This window comes from Protopterus annectens, chromosome 5.part0 (genome assembly GCF_019279795.1).
Source record: "Protopterus annectens isolate FY-2018-M chromosome 5.part0, PAN1.0, whole genome shotgun sequence".
NCBI classification, from domain to species: domain Eukaryota; kingdom Metazoa; phylum Chordata; order Ceratodontiformes; family Protopteridae; genus Protopterus; species Protopterus annectens.
This window is the reverse complement of record NC_056735.1, coordinates 464117127-464135950: the sequence shown is the minus strand read 5'-3', so window position 1 is coordinate 464135950 and position 18824 is coordinate 464117127. Positions and strand designations below refer to the sequence as shown.

At 36.3% G+C, this 18824-nt stretch overlaps 1 protein-coding gene across 9 annotated transcripts in view; it reads left to right on the top strand.

The window, feature by feature from the left end:
- Positions 1-18824, top strand: part of DMD (dystrophin) — a 9298038-nt gene that overhangs the window by 3636636 nt on the left and 5642578 nt on the right. For all 9 annotated transcript variants that reach the window (XM_044072398.1, XM_044072396.1, XM_044072400.1 and 6 more), the window contains one exon: positions 6368-6538. In XM_044072398.1, coding sequence (XP_043928333.1) covers positions 6368-6538 — 171 coding nt within the window. The remainder of the gene's footprint in view (positions 1-6367; positions 6539-18824) is intronic.

Genomic DNA, 18824 nt, shown 5'->3' with positions numbered 1-18824 from the left:
CATCATGTTTGTCATCACCATGCACCCTTGCAAAGATATGGGCATAATATTGAGAAATATGGCTAATGTATAATTGTCATAATTCTACAAGACCAAACAAACTATAAAATAAGCACATGTGTACAGCATACAGACACAGTTCTTTTACCGTGTTGTAAAGACTAACACTGTCTTTAAAATGAGGTATTATTTGGCACATTGGCATGCTCCCTTACAAAATTATTTACCAAAATATGATAAAATTCATAATTTCCATAACCCAAGCCTTAAACTGTGATACCTGTATACAAGTACAGCACACAGGCAAAGTTCTTTTATCATGTGTCAGGACTAATACTGTCTTCAAAATGAGGTATTACTTAACATGTTGACATCTTTCCTTAGCAAAGTCATTTACTAAAATATAAAAATAAATCTTAATTTTCATAACGTTAGTCCTAAAAAATGTGATATCTGTTCATGTGTACAGCATGCAGACACAATTATTTTGTCATGTAAGGAGTAATACTGTCTTCTAACTTACTTAGCATGTTGACATCTTCCCTAGCAATGTTATTTACCATATGAAATAAATCATAATTTTCATAGCCTAAGTCCTAAACAAACTGTGATATCTGTACATGTGTACAGAATACAGACACAGTTCTTTTACCATGTTGTATGTACTAATATTGCCTTCAAAACGAGGTATTACTTAGCATGTTGACTCATTCCCTAGGAAACTTATTTACTAAAATATGAAAAAATATATAATTTGTATAACCTAAGTCCTAAACAAACTGTGATATCTGTACATGTGTACAGCCCACAGGCACAGTTCTTTTACTATGTTGTAAGGACTAACACTGTCTTAAAAATGAGGCATTACATAGCACAATGTCATGCTCCCTAGCAAAGTTATTTACCAAAATATGAAAATAAATCATAATTTCCATAACCTAAGTCCTAAACAAATCAATGTGATAAAGGGTTTTAGTAATGTGAATAACATTGGCAACTGCTTGGAGTTTTACCTGACAAGTGATAATGACTCTGTTATGCTGTAACTGCACTTATTGTAAATGAATACTGTGATAATGACTTGCATTTCATTACTGCAAGGTTCTTCATGCTCAGACTAAGGTGATAGTTGCTGCACTTAACCTGTTGAGCAGACATTCAATACATTCCTGGTGCAGGTGTCATGTAAAACTGAGTCATTACCAATCTTTTCGGAAAAGGCTACAGTAATTCAGTAAAAGTATTATAACACTAATGCATTAGTTAACCCTTCCTCTAACCTAAATTCTACACATGGCTGACAAAGCCATAAATATCATCCAAAATGTATGGCTTTGTGTGTGTGTCTGTGTGTGTGTGTGTATATGTGTGTTTGCATGTGCACTTCCATATGTGTTTGTGCATATGGATGCATGCCTGCATATATGTGTTTGTGTGTGGGTCAGTTCATGGTTGTTATTGTGAGACTGAAAGATTGTAAGGTAAAGGAATTTCTCCTCAAGACAGACAAATGGCGAAGTAAAGGAATTCCTCCTTTTTCCCACTGTTAGGCAATTTTATCATTATTATATATCAATGTGCTGGGGTGGGAGGGGCACACAGAGGCTTGACCTTGCAAAAAAATATTTATTTTGTTACATTTTATATGAAGTTAACAAAATGTTCTGTCAATGAGTAGCATTCAGTGATGTTAATGCTTTTGCAAATTTATTTTCCAAAGCTGACGTATTTATGTGCTATATAGTTTCCACAGGCTATTTACCAGTGTGATAAGAGTAGGCACAGTAGGAAACTATTTGCAAGAGTGGGAACAAAATGTAATGCATGTTTTCCTGATTACTGTTGTTTGCTTATTTATTTTTTGTATTGAAATATTTTCATTAGATGTGTTAAGTTTCAAACTATCTGAGTGCTATAGAATGTATAGAATTCCTGAGAAGCTAATGTACTCTTGTCTTACTTGTTTGTTACAGCATGTTTTGATAAATATAAATAAATATATATATATATATATATATATATATATATATATATATATATATATATATATATATATATATATATATATATATATATATTTATAATTTTTCATCTAAAACAACCACATAACTGCATTATCAGACTGCTCAGTAAACAAGTTGTATTAAACATTCCATTACTTATGAGTCCCATAAACTTTGATTTTTTTTTTTACAATAAATAAACTCTTTCTTAATTTATCACATGGTAAGAAACAAACATTTCTTTTGTAAACATGGGGTAATGTCTGCAGCCCCTTCATAACAAAAAGACATTTTGGCAAAGTGGAGGAGATGTTAGTATAGATAAGAATACCATATTTCTTTCATCATTTAAATCATTTTTGTTGTTTATTTTTCTGATGTACATATCTCTCAGTAATGAGAGGATAGCTAAAGCTAAATAAATATTTGTAATCATTTGTTCTGAGCTCATTATTTGTATATAATTATTTCATCCAGGCTGGTAGGAGTATATTTCCTTTTGTACAATACAATAGGTTGAAGATAAAAATCAGATTAATTCCTTTAAAAACTGGTATCTTTGGATTTTGTAATAAGATTTTCTATTTAATTAATGTGTTAGATGCTTAAGAAGAAAAGCTCCAAGAACCAAAGATAGTGATACATTATGGAAATCAAAATTACAGATCTGATATAAAGAGTTAAAAATGCAAGTCAAGAATATGTGATATGATTCACATAAAAAATGTAAAGCAAATAATATAACATAGCAGTGCAAATTTGTAAATAAAACATTCAGTATATTTGTAATCATCTCATATTTGTGATAACATTCAACTGCCTGAAGACATTTAATTGATTAGAACATCTTAGAGTAACAGTGGTAATACGTTGGCAAATAAGGCCAAAAGATAAAGGCTGTAGGAAGGTTGACATGACTACATTACTAGAATGGAGGCATGAGGAGGAGCACTATGTTCACTGACTAGTGACAGAGGAGTACATCAGTTAGAGAGATGAGAGGTACAAGAGGCAAGTATTGCATCATTAGTGTTAACTTAGGAAGACAACAAAAATGTATACATTCTGTTTGTGTGTGTTTGGGGGGGTTACAGTAAACTGATAAGTGAACCCATTTTATGTAATAGAATTACCTTTTAGATTCATACATTTGTAGGTAACCACAAGGCAAACAACTCTGTAGATCATTACAACTAGTAATTAGGACAGCACAAAATATTGCAGGGGAGAATTTGAGGCTGCCCATCCATTTATCTAGGTTTACCTTGATGGTGGCAGAAGTGCTGCTCTTCTTGCTATGTAGGGTAAGTAAGTTCGAGAGGTGGGAAATATATTGTGATATCAATCTAGCATACCAATGTGCCTTATTTATCTGCTGAAGGTTAAGATAATTTTGCTGTGAGGTTTGGGAAACCATTTATTTCGCAAAGGAATAGGCAGTCAAGGAGGGTCGCGTGTTTCATTGGATTAAGGCTAGAAAGAGATCACCATGGAAGAATCATATTCTTTTGGTTATAATTTGCACTGTGATTCCTCATATCTATCTCTGTTGAAACTGTCTTCCCCACCCCCTCCCTCATTTTAGTTTCTATAGCTTGTGTGTTAACTCAGGGTTCCCTTAATTTGCTGTTAATAGCAGCCTGCATTTAAAGTGGATTGTTGAGAGACAGCCTTACAAGACTCTCTGCAAATATATAGAGCTGAGTATATTTTTTTGTATTATTCTGTATTATAGAGCTAAATTGTTACTTAGATATCTGTTGTCTTACTGTTCTGCAAATATATAGATATCAGTATATATTCTTTTGGTTATAATTTGCACTGTGATTCCTCATATCTATCTCTGTTGAAACTGTCTTCTCCACCCCCCCCCTCCCTGTTTTTGGTTGTAATTTTAAATTTGGTGACTTTTGCAGTGCCTGCCCCACTGTAGATTTGATCTAGGACACTCCCCCAGTCCCATCTCTTTACCACATTCTACCTAATAAACCCTTTCTGCACTTGCTTTTAGTCCTTTTTAATTTAATTACATTTATTCAAACTGTGTGTGGACTAATACTGCTACATACTCAAGTGTGCCAGCTTGCACTGCACGTGAATTGTTTTTACTACTGTTTTTGCTACTTTTCTGAAAAAAAAAAAAAATTTTCTGCTTTTACTGTATTTGTGTTTCTTCCTACTTTATTTTGCTTAGCACAATAAACCACTCCCATGCCTGATAAAAAGTACATATATATTTAGAAAGCTTGTGAGGAAATTATCACTCTATTTTTGTTTTACTTGGATCGCTTGTCTGTGTACTTAATAAAGGATTTTCGACTGGAAACAGACTGCCTGCCTTGCTTGGATTACTTTCAAATACTTAGTAATGCTGTAGAATTATATATTTTCTATTAATACTTTTTGACTTGACGAGTTTACGTTCGCTACTTCTACTACTATTGTCTGATCTGATTAATATACAGTGATTAACTAGAAATATATGGACTGAAAATCTTCCACACAGAGAAGTTTCTTACACTGTTTTGTTTTCAGAACCACTACACTTTAGTGGGTTGTTTTGTGACTTTGAGGATACCACTGAGATTACTTGTTTTAAATTATTAATCACAGTACCTGATTGGAGGGGTATGTGTCACCTATGCAGTATGATATGTAAATGCCATCTATGCGGTATAATATGTAAATGCTTTCCTCAACAAAATAAATTATACTGAATTTTTTACATTTAGCTTGAGACTATTGCCCTTGCTGCATTTGTTAACATAACCAAATCCATGCTGAATTAATTGTAAGCTGGTGAAGGACAGATGAATATATAGTTGTCTGCAACTTTAGGCAGACGTGAGCCGGGAATGTTGGCTTACTGGACTGAGAATTAGATAAAAGATAGGAGAGCAAACAACAGTGAGCCTTGGGATACACCCGTGGTAACATTTTTTCTTTTCAAATGTGGCTAACATAATTCTATTCACATGGGTTCTGTCAGACAACTGCCATCCACTACATGATATATGAATTTATAGTCAGATTTATAAGTCTATCAATAATGTCTGTGTGGTGAGTATAGTCAAAGGGCGTAACCAGGTTAAGATATGCTGAATATATTTCATGCACTCTATCCACTGCTTTTATGACTTTTACAAAGAAATGAATGAGGTTAAAGAGTCAGGACCTGCCTTTGAAAAGTTAAGTTGACGGGAGTCCAGCATTCCAATTTCCTGATCAATGAGGTCTGAGATAATACACTCCATAACTCTGTGAATCTTTAGAGGCTGTAGTTACTATGTTCTGTGGTGGAACATTATTCCAGAGTTTTTGAGTAATTACTTCGATTTAATACAGAGGTAGAGAAGAAATGATGTTACCATGCTTTTTAATGCTTTTAATTTTAGTAAAATGCAAGTTCCTGGGAGTCTCACCTCTCTTCTGGACAATCACATTTGAAATCAAAAGATAAATAGCAAGACAGTCAGACTGCAGTGTATAAAATCTTGCGTTCAAAGCTAAGATTCCATTTATCCTTGCTGTCTTACCTGCTAGGAAAATAAATGATCTGGTCATCCTACATTGAAAAGCTCTAAAAATGACACAAGGGTCTGCTTCCATGAATAGCAAATAATGACATTCTAAGACATTGAAACTCTAAAGTCTTACTTTTCTTTGATTAGTATTAGAATTAAACATTCAGCAATTTACGTAGTTCATTCTTTTACAGTCCACATTTAGATTCATATATGAATTCAAAACTGAAACACTGTAAACATAAAATGAGTGAGCCTGCCTTCCAGATTAATTTTTGTGTTTTATATTCCATGAAAAAAAATATATTAATAATGTTTGTTGGCAATGCTATGTTTTCTCCCTTTTATTATTTCAGGTAATGAGCTCTGTATGGCAGAGGGTTAGTAGAAAAATGTGATTGCTATGTTTATTACTGATTCTATTTTCAGAGAGATGCATGTTCCTGAATCTCAGTTCTCAAATGGGACAATCTTGCATATTGATTTTCAAAAATGTTTTGAAGATTACATTTAACAAATTCAAAATAAATTGCTTTCTTTATGTATCTAAGAGTAGTGAATGATAGTGAGACTGTAACACATTTATGTATATACGCAGTCCTGGAATGTAGTAAATGGAGATGAAAACCTTTGGGAGTGGTTATGATGCCATAAAAAAAATTACATATGGTGTTAATTAAGATCTCGCAATATATCAAAACATTGTTCTCTTATCTGACATTTCAGTATGTACAAACCATTTCTCTTATTTCACAGTTCTGCTTTATTCCTATCTGAAAGTGATTCTTTTCAGCATGTTTCTAAACAGCATGAATCTCTCTCTCTTATAATTCAATACAGCATCTCAAATCTGAGCTGAATGACATGCACCCAAAGGTAGACTGTATATGTGATGAGGCTGTGGATCTGATGACCAACCGTGGCCCCCACTGCAGGGAGGTGGTAGAGCCCAAACTGTCAGAACTCAACCAGAGATTTGCTGCTATATCACAGAGGATAAAGATAAGAAAGGTAAATAAAAAAAATACATGAATGTATGTATGTATATAACTCTAAAAGCCCTTTCATACCTCTTAAAATTTGCCAATATGAAAAGTAATGATTTTTAAAATTTTTTTTACAAAAGTTTATGTAAAATATGGCATTAGAGCATGGCAGTGTGTGTGAAGAAAGGCAGGTTTATGGACAGTCAATCCCAGATCATATGTCATGTATTTATTTTATTTATTTATTTGTTTGTTTGTTTATTTATTTTTGCAAGTACCCTGCTATGTTTATATTTCCACATCATTTTCTCTGTTCAGTCAAGCTATAAACTCTGTAGTTGTCATTTCTGATTCAACAGTGTATTTCAGAGTATGAGTTAGTAGTCAATATGGAGACCATCGTAGCAGTATCATATGACATGATTCACATGCCTGTTATTTTATTTAATGTGTGCAATTTTTCTAAGTTTCTTGTTTCCATTTCTTTCAGAGTGACAGTGTAAAAGCCTTATAATGTTAGCCTTTTTTTTTCCATTTTGCCATAAATGCTTACCCTCTTTAGCTGTTAATATTTCATCTTGTGTCTTCTCATGGACTAGCATGATTACCTCCGGCAACATTGTCCAAGGGAATCCCTTAATTCAGAATGAATGACATGTAATAAACAAAATAGCTTTCCTAGTGATGCTAAATAGCTACAAGTTTCTATGTTAGGAAACTGTCAAAAATACACTGAAAGTGTCCCTTTTTCTGAATTGTATTCATAGTACATTTTCTGCAGTAGTTATTAAATATTTCATCAACAGCAATCTCTTATTTTGTCTCCTTGTATTTTACATTACCTTATCAAACAGTCAAAAAACATAACTGGAATAAAGAATAATGCATTACTTCATCTATTCATTCATGAGATTTGTAACATGTTTTTGCCTTGGCAACAGTTTTACTGCTTCAAGCTTACAATTTTGGTGGCAAATTTCAAAAAGAAATTGAATATTCTTCATTTTGTAAAATAAAAAAAAATAAGTGTCTTATGAAGCGTGATAGGGTATCTCACAACTGACACTTTTCAGTTGTGTTGTAAAAATGTAGTCTAAACTTACAATATGCTACATTTTAGTCAGAACTTAATGATTAAAAATGTATATGTTAAATATGTGGAAGTGAAATGGGTCTAACTGACATTCTATAGCAGTTTCCAATTATTTCATACTTAATGTGCATGCGGAAAAATGTTAAATGCACAAAACTTTTTTTGTGATACAGGGAGAACAATAAAACAACAACAATAGAAAAATCAATAGTGGCTAAGTGATGTATACAAGAATCTGAAAAATGTGAAAACATCTTGCAAAACATCTTTAGGCTGAGGAATGTCCTACTAATCATCAGAAGACAACTGCCAGGTATTTAATGGCCAGATTTCTTTGGCCAGCATACATCAGTTACCAAAGACAAATTACTGATCTGAACTGCACACGGAAGTATCACAAGAAATGAGGAGGAGGGTGAGGAGGTGTTACCAAATGTCAGGTGGTAGCAAATGAAAAAAATAATTAGAACAAATCTAATATATGGAATTTGAGGAGTAGCAGAAGCACAGGGCAGCTGTGCAAGCCATTGTAGAACTGCACTCCACAGGTTTTAATAATTTGATCACAGCTGCAGTAGCCTTAGCTTTATGGGTTATATGTTAAGGATATAACAGCTGACAGGCTTCCCTGGGTGTCAGTCATCCATTTTGGCTTTACCATGGAAGAACCTAGCCAGACACAAAAAGAAAATAAAAAAGCCTTTGCAAACCCAACAGGCTACTAAAGTGCCAGAGCCACAGATGGGTGACTCTGCTGTGGCCATTTCTTGTTCCTCAGACCTTTCATTTTTTCCTTGGCTCACTCTGGTGTAGCCACTACAGGTTCCATGGACTGGGCAATAGATGCATCATCTGCAGCTTCTGGAGTGTCCTTGGTGGGCATCGGTGAACTACTTCTGTTAGTCATGGAATAAGGACCACCAGATACCCCTTTGCCTAGCCAGACTGGGATGCATGTCCCTTGGGAGGTTTTTACCTTTCAAAAGTAAGTGTGCTTCTTCACAATTTCTTGTGAAAAAGAACCAAAAAGTTAGATATATATCTTCTCCAACTAGTGTGGACAGGAGTGATTTACTGGGCTTACGTCAAAGTTTAGTTCAGGCTCTTGAACCTTCCGTTTCTGCTGCTTCTTGTAAAATAAAAATATAGTCTTCAGATTTTTGAGGAAACTCAGGATTTTGAACCACAAAATGAATCTGAAAGGGAAAAATCTCCTCCTTCTCAGGTTTCTGATTCTATCTCAGAGAAAAACATGGCTACTAGCAGTCCATTTGAAGGCTTCTCTTTTTCAAAAATTTTGTCCAGAATGAATCTGTTTCAGTGGGAACAAAATGACTTTCGACTCTCTCTTAAGAAATACCAGAATTTACTCTAGCTGGAACTTCCTGAACCTATGACAGTTCCTCCTCTTCTTAGGCATTAGAAGATTATTTATTATAGCCTGCTGTACACAAAAAAAGCAGATAGAGTGTATAAAGTTCCTCAGCCTTACAAGTTTCTATATTCTACTCTCACATCAGATCCAGCAGTAGTTGGTTTTATTTCATAATGTTTTTGATGCCAAACAAAGAAGCATCATGGAGACCAGGTCTGAATTTTCATTTTTAAACAGCTTATGATAGGTGCCCAAGTACAAAATGTTATGTCTTCACAGCCTGTTAATTTGTATTCTCCATTTAAGTTTTCCTGTGCTTATCATAACATTCATATATATCCAGATTCCAGATGTTTCATAAGGCTTTCTATGTCTTGATCACACCTTTAGTTCTCTGCATTAACTTTGGGTTATCCATTACTCCATGGAAGGTTACAAAGTATCTAGCTCCAGTGATAGACTAATACAGATGTAGAGTATTCAAATTTCCCTTATTTAGACAACCTGTTTTGTTTGTGGGGTCTTTTTCAAACTGTCAGGAATCTCTCACTTGGGAGAAATATCTTAACTGGTGTTTCAGGAGAACATACAAAAGTCTTACTTGACTCCTTCTCACAGGATTGTTTTCCTAGTGTGTTTCTTTTATACTTCATCTCAAAGAGAATTCCTTCCCCAGAAATAATAAGATCTGTATCTATAGCTATTCCTGAGATTTTCCACTCAGACAGTTGTCGCAACAATGGAATTTCTCAGTATACTAGGTGTCATAGCATCTATGATTCTCATGATTCCTCTACCAAGACTCCACCTTCAGTGGTACCTAAATCTGTATTGTCCTAACATCTGCATCCCCTGATATTCCAGATTCCAGTTTTGGGGTTTGTGAGATCAGATATTCATTGGTGGGGAGACCGAGTTTATCTTAATCCAGGTCTCTTATTTTCCATTCTACCTCCAGCAGTCTGCAATAACAGACTCTTCAGAAGTTTTTTGTGTAGCAATGTGTATGTATGGATATAAAAATGCAGGGGGTTATGAACAGAAAATACACACTTAAACATGTAAACATTCAAGAGATGTTGGAAGTTATATATACTTTCAGCACTCTTGGTCACCCCTATTTGGTTCCCAGGACCATTACAACTGCTTACAGAGAACTCCACATTTGATGTGGTATATAAATAAATGGAGAGATTCAAATTCTACCCTCTGTGAAGACAAGCCATGCTTTTCTGGGGGTATACCTTCATTTGCCTGAACAGCAATTGTACGAATGCACTATTGTGGGAATTTACATGTCGAAAAGCAACATGTCCCGCAAAACAAATGTCAGAAATGGTAATCTGGGAAACCAGATTCTACCATTTTCAAACTCCAACCTTCTCCAACCATCATTATGAAGGTTGGCAAGCCCCCTGCACCTCCAACCCCCCTTACTTTAATATACAAACTCTGGGATCGCACTACAGTGAGGGAAAGGGTTCATTTCCCAATCCCCACTACAGTGCAATCTACACCTGAAATGCCGACTTCCAATGTGCGAATGCCAATGTGTACTCGCTTATTGGAAGTCGAACCATTGTCACTCGACATTGCAGGAATTTGGAGGTTGTAATTTTGCACTTTGATGCATCCTCCTTTCATATAAATGAAGGTATACCTTTCCTGGGATATAACTTTTCAGCACAGTCTTACTCAATAGGTATCTTATATAATGGTAGAGCAAAGTTTTGTGCCAGACAAGCTGAGTAGGGTGAAGATATGCCTACATAAATTGAAAATGAATAAGGTGTTTTTCAAGAATGAATAAGGTGTTTTTCAAGGAGTTAATCAATTTGAGAGAAACACCTCAAACAGATATTTTTGCCTCAAGTCACCAAGATCAGTTGACAAAATTCTGTTCCAGGACTCCATGCTAGAAGGCCTGAGAAGCAGCTGTTGTTTCTTTTCCTTGGATAGGAATGCTGTTAAATGCTTTCTCCACCTTTCCACTGATATCCAGGGTTATTCTGAAGATTCAGAAAGTCTCTACAGAGATGATCTTATATTGACATATTCATTGTATGATTGTGTTATAAGCCAAATGGTGTTATGGATCAATAAAATACTTTGGAAGCCACCTTATAAATTCATGTGAGTAATTTAATTTATTTTTAATTCATGAATTAGTTAGGATTTAAATGTTACATATGGGGTGATTCGTATTTCTTAAAACAGGTCAAAGTTCAAATTATAAATGTAGCCCTACTCTTTGGTACTTACCACTAGTTCACTACCAGATAGTGAGATGTTTGATGCTGATAATGTTTCCTTATTAAAACAATCTAGTTTAATAACTGTAGTGATATGCTGCCTATGTTTTTAAAGAGGCAGTTTGTTGAATTCATCTTTCCTGAATCCATTTGGAGGAACATGGACAAAGATTGCTCATGCAAAGAGGCTGACTCTGCCATTGACCCCATGGATGTGATATCCATATGCAAGACAAGTAATTTATAGAAAAAAAGAAACCAAGTAACCTCCAGCAAGTGAGGAAATTCAGATATTGTGACACTGTTGCTATTTACCCAAAATCAGCCATCTTGGTTAACACATAAGCATACTGAGGAGGACTTAAATGAATTTCTGTTCTTAACATATTCCCAATGACTAAAAGATGATTATTCAGTAAATTCCTACATCTTCTCACTGATAAAATGATAATAAATGAGCAAATTTCTTCTGTTCACTTCTGAATCTAATAAATAGTTTGAAGACACAGACCTTCCTCATTAGACTTGTCTCTATTTCAAAACTGATCTACAACAGATAGATATCTAACCTAAGACACAATTCTCACTTGTGTGAATGCTTTCAGATTTTTGTGTAATTCCTGTATTTATATCATATGACAACTTTATGTTAGTACCAGTCATGTTCATAGTCAATCATGAAGCCCAAGTGCCATTTCTCCATGATGAAATTATGATAGCAAGATTATTTCTGGAGGAAGTAAATGACTGAGTATTTTCTGATTGAAAGGTGAAACAGCAATAATGGAGATCACTGGTCCATGCATAAATTACAGTCCAGAATGCAAACTCTGGTATAGCCTCATATGGCAGTAATGTGCTTTGGAGGTAGAAAGTGAGTTGGAAGAAACATGTGTTCAGTATGGAAATTCAGAATGTAAACAAAGATTTTTGTGTGGTGGAATTTACAAATGAGCAGTGTTTAGCTGTCTCCATGGAGAAGAAAATAAATGAGGTTTTTGAAGTGGGATAGATACCAGAAATGGCATCAGGAGGGCCTGCAGACAAAAATAATTAAGCAGGTGACCATTCTGCTGTTTCATGAGATGAGATGGTGAATAAAGTTTTCAGAAGTGCTGAGAATGGTAATGTGGAAAATGAACCAGGCGAAGTAACAGCAGAGAATGCAGCTGTTAAAACTTATGCTGCAGTGACAGAAAATAAAAGAGGAAGGCAGCAACAAACTGAGATGGTATCTGGTTTTGTGGCAATAGATGATGCAGTGACTAAAACATATGCAGCAGTGACAGCAGGCAAAAAGGAGAACAGAAACAAACTGTAAGTAAAAACATTTTTATAAAGAAGAGAACAGCTGTAAGACTAAGAACAAGAAATGGCACTGAAATAGACAGATAATATGTATGGGACAATTTGGTAACTTCTGGTATTTAAAGCTCAAGAAATTTGGTATTTTATATGTATTGGGACAGAGACTTCTTATGACTTAACACTTGAAACTGATGGACTGGTGATGAAATTTCTGGAACTGTATAAGGAAAAGAAGGGCGTTTGTCTGTGGAACAATTGTCTATTTTCTGGTAGTAACTTAAATGTTAAAAAAGTTCTACTGAAAGAAGACAATGTTAAAAAATGCACACAAGGTCTGTGTTAAACTACTGGTAATATTGTGGAAGTTACAGAGGAGAGAAAATTGTGAAATGGAGAGTGAAGTTTGGAAGCTGCTTTGAAATGTGAAAACTCTCAGAAATGACCTTAACAGCATCGGGACTTGTCGTTATCATCATCCCACTTGAACCCAGTCCTTACAACGACATTACCTTCTCCATTTCCTTCCTCTTCCTCACTATCTTCTGTTTATCTTCTCAAAACTAACCTTCTAATATGTCAAGACAGCCGCTTACTACTGTCCTTCCTGCCTCTGTTCCTAGTCCTGGAAACATGCTACTAGCATCCTGTTTGCATGATTGCTTCTGTATTAAAATCTACACCTCCTGTAGCTGATAAAACCAACTGCTATGCACAGTTGACCACTGATGACAATCCAAATATTTGTTTTTGACATTTTTTTATTACCCATTCCTATGCTTACTACATTATATAAATGTCTCTTTTGCTGTTTTCTCTTAATTGTACTGTAATTGAAATTTGCTTATTTTTTGTATATTACTGTTATCATTCAATTTTCTTGTTTAGTTGTTCATAGGTGTATACTAATCCAACGGCCCTGGAGCCTTTACAAGCCTAACCCACAGAAGTGCCCTGGCATCATGCCGCCATTAGTTCCTGGTGCCTCTACCAAGTAGAGCCATTGGAGTGATCCCTGGGGTGAACTTTCTATTTCCCATCCACTCATCAAGATTTCTCTTGAAAAGGGCCAGTGAGGTGCTCTGCTTGACATGTATGGGAAGTGTATTCCAGAGCATGGGCAGTCTCTGGGTTATGAACCTCTCCCTCCAACATGTTCTGTTGATTGTGGTAATGAGGTTGAGGTCCCTGGAGTGTGTGGTGTGGAGGGACTGGGATTTCTTTAGGTGTAACATTTCTAGCAGGTCTGGGTCAGACATGACTTTGCAAGTCAAGCAGAGATCACCTCTTAATAGATGATATGAGACAAAGAAACGCTGGAGTTTCTTGAGTCTGTCCATGCAGGGCATGTGTTTAAGGCCTAGGATCCTCTTTGTGAGGTACTTTTGTGGCCTTTCCAGCTGTAACAGGTGTTTAGTGAGGTACATGCCAAATGAGTCATTATATTGGATGATTGGTCTAATGAGGGAAGAGTAGAGAGAGATGATGACCTCTTTCTTCCTGGATGCAAAACCCTTGTTAATGAGATGTGTCACATAGAAGGACTTTCTGACCACAGTGGCAGTGTGGTGGTCGTAGGAGAGGTTGCTATCACTTGTGTCCCCAGATTTCTTATAACGCCTTCACAGTTCAGTGGACTACCATCAGTGTGGTAATTAGTGGGAACTGAGTTTTTCCCAAAGGGAATGACAATGCATTTTTTGGCATTAAGCTTAAGGCCATGGTTTTGACACCAGTCATTGGTCTCAGTGAGGCCTTTTTTTAGGATGTCTGCATCACTTGGGGAGTTAATAATGGCTCCCAGATTGCAATCATTGGCGAATTTCTGAGAAGTAGATGCCAAACGGGAGAGGACCCAGGACCGATCCCCTGTGGGACTCCAATCCTGACTGGTCGACAGTGTGACTTGGAGTCTACTACTTTCACACTGTGGGTTCTATCTGTTAGCCAGTTTGCAGCCCATTTAGTGATAAAGGGGTCGATGCCTAGTTTGGTGAGTCTATCTATAATTCCTGAGTGGGGAATGATATCACAGGCCTTGGTCAGATTGAGGTAGGCTGTATAAACTGCCTTGCCTTCATCCACAGCTCTGGTGACTGACTCAAAGACGTCAACCATGTTGAGTAGGCATGATCTACCCTTCACAAAACCAAATTGTGTGGGATCCAGAGTTTGAAGATTCCCTATATCCTTGCTAATTAGGTCTATGATGATGTGCTCCATAGGCTTATATATATCCTACTCATCAGGTTAATGGGGCGATAATTCGCAGGGTCTGTAGTCACTCCACTTTTATGGAGAGGGATGACTGTAGCAGTACACCATTCTGTAAGGACAAATCCTGAGGTGAGGCTGTGATTGAACAGGGCACACAGGTGTGGTGCCAGTTAACTCTGTAGTTCATGTAGAACACAGGCAGGGATATTGTTGGGTCCCATGGAAGCTGTATTCTTGGCCTTGGACAATGCAGCTTTAACCTGCTATGCAGTAATGCTGGGTGCCTGGCATTTTTCTGGTATTGTGATTGGTCCTTTGGGGGGGGAGGGGTAAAGTTGGCACTGAATCTGTCGGCCAGTATGTTGGCAATATCTGTTGGCTCAGTATAGGATGTACCATTGTGCGTAACTCAGAGCAAATCTGGGTATTGCTGTGGAGATTCTTGATATAACTATAGAAGGCTTTGTGGTTGTTTTTAGTGTCTGCCACAATTCTGCCTTCATAGCTAGCTATAGAGGTTTTGATGAGGGATCTCAGCTTTTTGTTGAGGCTAATAAGGGAGTTTTTCCAGTCCTGGGACTTCACCTTTTTCTACAAAAGTTTCTTCCTTCTGTTGTAGAGTTTGTTAATGGCGGGGGACTACTAGATTATCTTCCTTTTCTTGGAGGACAACATCTTGGTTCTGCTGTACAGTGCATTAGTGTATGATCTGGTGGTCATGCACCTATTCTCCATTTGCATGGGTGCTGTGAAGTTAGCCAACCCAGTTTTTAGGAGCCCAAAGTCAGCTTTGGAGAAGGTTTTCATGGTGGTTACAAACCACAAAAACGAAATAAAAGCGAATGTCCAAACCAACTAAAACCAAGTTCCAAGGTTCGCTGGAGTACCAAATAAGGGCCCGAGTCTGAAATAAAACCAAAGAGTAATTTATTGCCACAAGTCAAACGATAAAAACGTACTGAAGCACAAAACACATAAACGCTGACAATTGATAATACGTTTTCATACACCTTCATCAGATGCAAATACCCCGTAGTGATTGAACTAAATATTTATATGTGTGGCTGTTAAGACTAAAACCAATCATTATTAAAGCCTTTAACCAATGAAATTCACGTTTTGTGAAAACATAAAAATTCAAATGGAGATCTTTTTTAGGTAACCATGGAAAAATCTTTCAAAACTTTAAAAAGTTAAATAAATATTTAGTTTACATACCGTGTCATTTTTCATGACAGTACATCAACGTTAATTGATAATAAACATTTCCTTGTATGGGAAGGTTTAAAAGATGTTTAAAATAATAAATAAATAAATACTATTAACGTTTACTATACACACATTTAAAATACAAGACTGCCATCTTGTGGCTTTATGAAAATTACAGTTTAACAGCTCTTAGTTTAAGGACTGGAAGAATGGAAAGCATATCATTCAAACCTAGATTTTTTTTTTTTGTGGCTTCCAAAATAATCTGCCAAAATAACTCCTGATATTCAAGTTTGGCCTCCCATATTCCCCCTCTAATCTTCTTGGGTACAACCTCCAGTACAAAGAATGTAAAGGAGGCCTGTTCACATAATAATTTGTGATGGAATAAAGCATTATTCAGATTTTCTTTTTTGATTTCATAGGAATGCTCATAAATTTTCAATTTTAATTTTCTTTCTGTCTTCCCTACATAAAATGAGTTGCAAATCTGGCAGGTAGCCAAATAAACCACACCACATGTGGTGCAGTTGGAAAAACATATACTCATAATTTTCCTATTCCTGCGTTCTACCTCAATGAAAGAATTGTTGTATATATGTGAACACTGTGAACAGGTCCCACATTTAAATGTTCCCATTTTTCCTTGTTTGCCTTGTTGATTCAGGCCACCCCAAACTCAAATAGGTTCTTGATGTTTCTATACTTTCTATATGTGAATTTTAAGGGTTGTTTGAATACAATGTCCATGTCAGAAAATTCCTTAAATTTATCCCATTCCTTGTTAATGACCCGCTTGATTACCCCAGAATCCCCAGTAAAATCCATAATATAAGCTTCACCCCAATACATCAAACTTGTGATGTTACTTCGTGTTTCTGAAGCTATAGGTTGGTCTTTTCCCAGAATAGGGGCAAATCTCTCCTTCCTTCCTTCCATAACCTCCAAGGAAACATCATGGATTAAACTTTCAGGGTAACCCCTTTCCCTAAACATATCACCTACAAAACCACATTCTGTTCTAAAATCATTGTCCTGGGAAGTCATCTGACTAACCCTTACCAACTGACCTTTTAGCAGGTTCTTCTTTTGAAAAAACAGATGACCACTAGTGAAATGAAGGTAGGAATTGGAAAAAGATTTTTCCTATGTACTTTGGAGGAAAATTGGTTATCCTTTTTATTGAGGGAAACATCCAAATATATTAATTCCTGACTATTGAAATTATAAGTGAAATCCAAAAAATTGGTGGTGCCTTTTAAATAAGACAGAAAATCAAAAAATCTGTCTTTACTGTCTATCCAAAATATACAAATATCATCCAAAAAACATTTGTAAAAGCACCAGCAACTAGCAAATTCACTATTAAGTACAAATTTGGTTTCCCACCAGGTGAAAATGATGTTCGCGTATGTTGGTGCACATTTTGCCCCCATTGCAACTCCTTTTTTCTGTTGAAAAAACTCGCCTTCATAGTACATAAATTTTTTTTAAGTATAACTTCCATTAATAATAAACAATTAGAAAAATCACAATGGTTAAAATTTCCATTTTCTCTCATACACTCCTCAAGCCACTGTAGACCTATATCGTGTGGAATAGAGCCAAAAAGGTCCACACTGTCTAAGGTTACAAAAAGTATTTCCAAATGATAAAGGTCAGGTTTTACCTGTCTCAGTAAATCCCAGGAATTTTTCAAAACTGATGGGCCTCTAATGGATAAATCCATTAATGTAACATCTACAAACTTAGCAAGAGGCATGGTGATTGAACCTTCTGAAGATACAATGAGTCATAAGGGTGGATCCAAAGGGTCCTTGTGGACCTTTGGAATTCCAAAAACTGATGGCACCCTGGGATCAATTGTCAGCGTTTATGTGTTTTGTGCTTCAGTACGTTTTTATCGTTTGACTTTTGGCAATAAATTACTCTTTGGTTTTATTTTGGACTTGGGCCCTTATTTGGTACTCCAGTGAACCTTGGAACTTGGTTTCATGGTGGTTACCTTTGCTGGTGGTGTGGGTGAGATGTGGATTTCCATGGTAATTATTTTGTGGTCGGATCTAACCAAAGAGGAACTGACTATTGGTGTTGAGCAATGGTTGCTCATGTTAGTAATAATCACATCAAGGATGTTGCTTTCTCTAGTGGGGGTAAGAATAAGCTGGTCCAGCGCAATGGAATTAATGAATTCCAGGAAGCATTGGGCAAATGTATTGGTGCATGATTAGTTTTCCCAGTTGATGGAGGGGTAGTTGAAGTCACCCAGTAAGAAAGTGTTGGGATGGACCCTAATAGTTTTCAGGGTGCTTAGGAACATGTAGTCAGAATCTTGTGACATGATTGGGGACCCATAGCAGCCTATGATGTGAATCGCCGTCTTACCCCACTGTTAGTTGTACCTGAAGTATCTCCGATGCGTTATGCTGGGCAACTAGTCTGGAGGTATTTATTTCCTTTCTGAATATGAAGATGCCACCACCTTTGGAGCTTCAGTCCATTTTCTGGGGCTGAAAGGTGTGGAATGAGTTATAGTCTGGTAGTGCAGGGGTGCTTTCTGCTGCTTAAAACCAGGTCTCCATTACAGCACAAATGTCAATGACTCCATTTTGAGAAGTGTTTCGAGTGAGTGCATCTTGAGATTTAGACTACTAGCATTGAGCAGCATGACCCTCAGATTGCATTTATTTATAGCTGTTATGGTGGTAATTTGGTCTTAGGAACACCACCTAAAAAATGCACTATAGGGGTGGAAAAAGTCTTAGCCAGTGTCCGGAAACTTAGGGGTGACAGATGCAGGCCATCTCTGGCAAAGCATCGAGGTCTGTCAGTCATGTCATGCCAAGCAGACAGATACTGG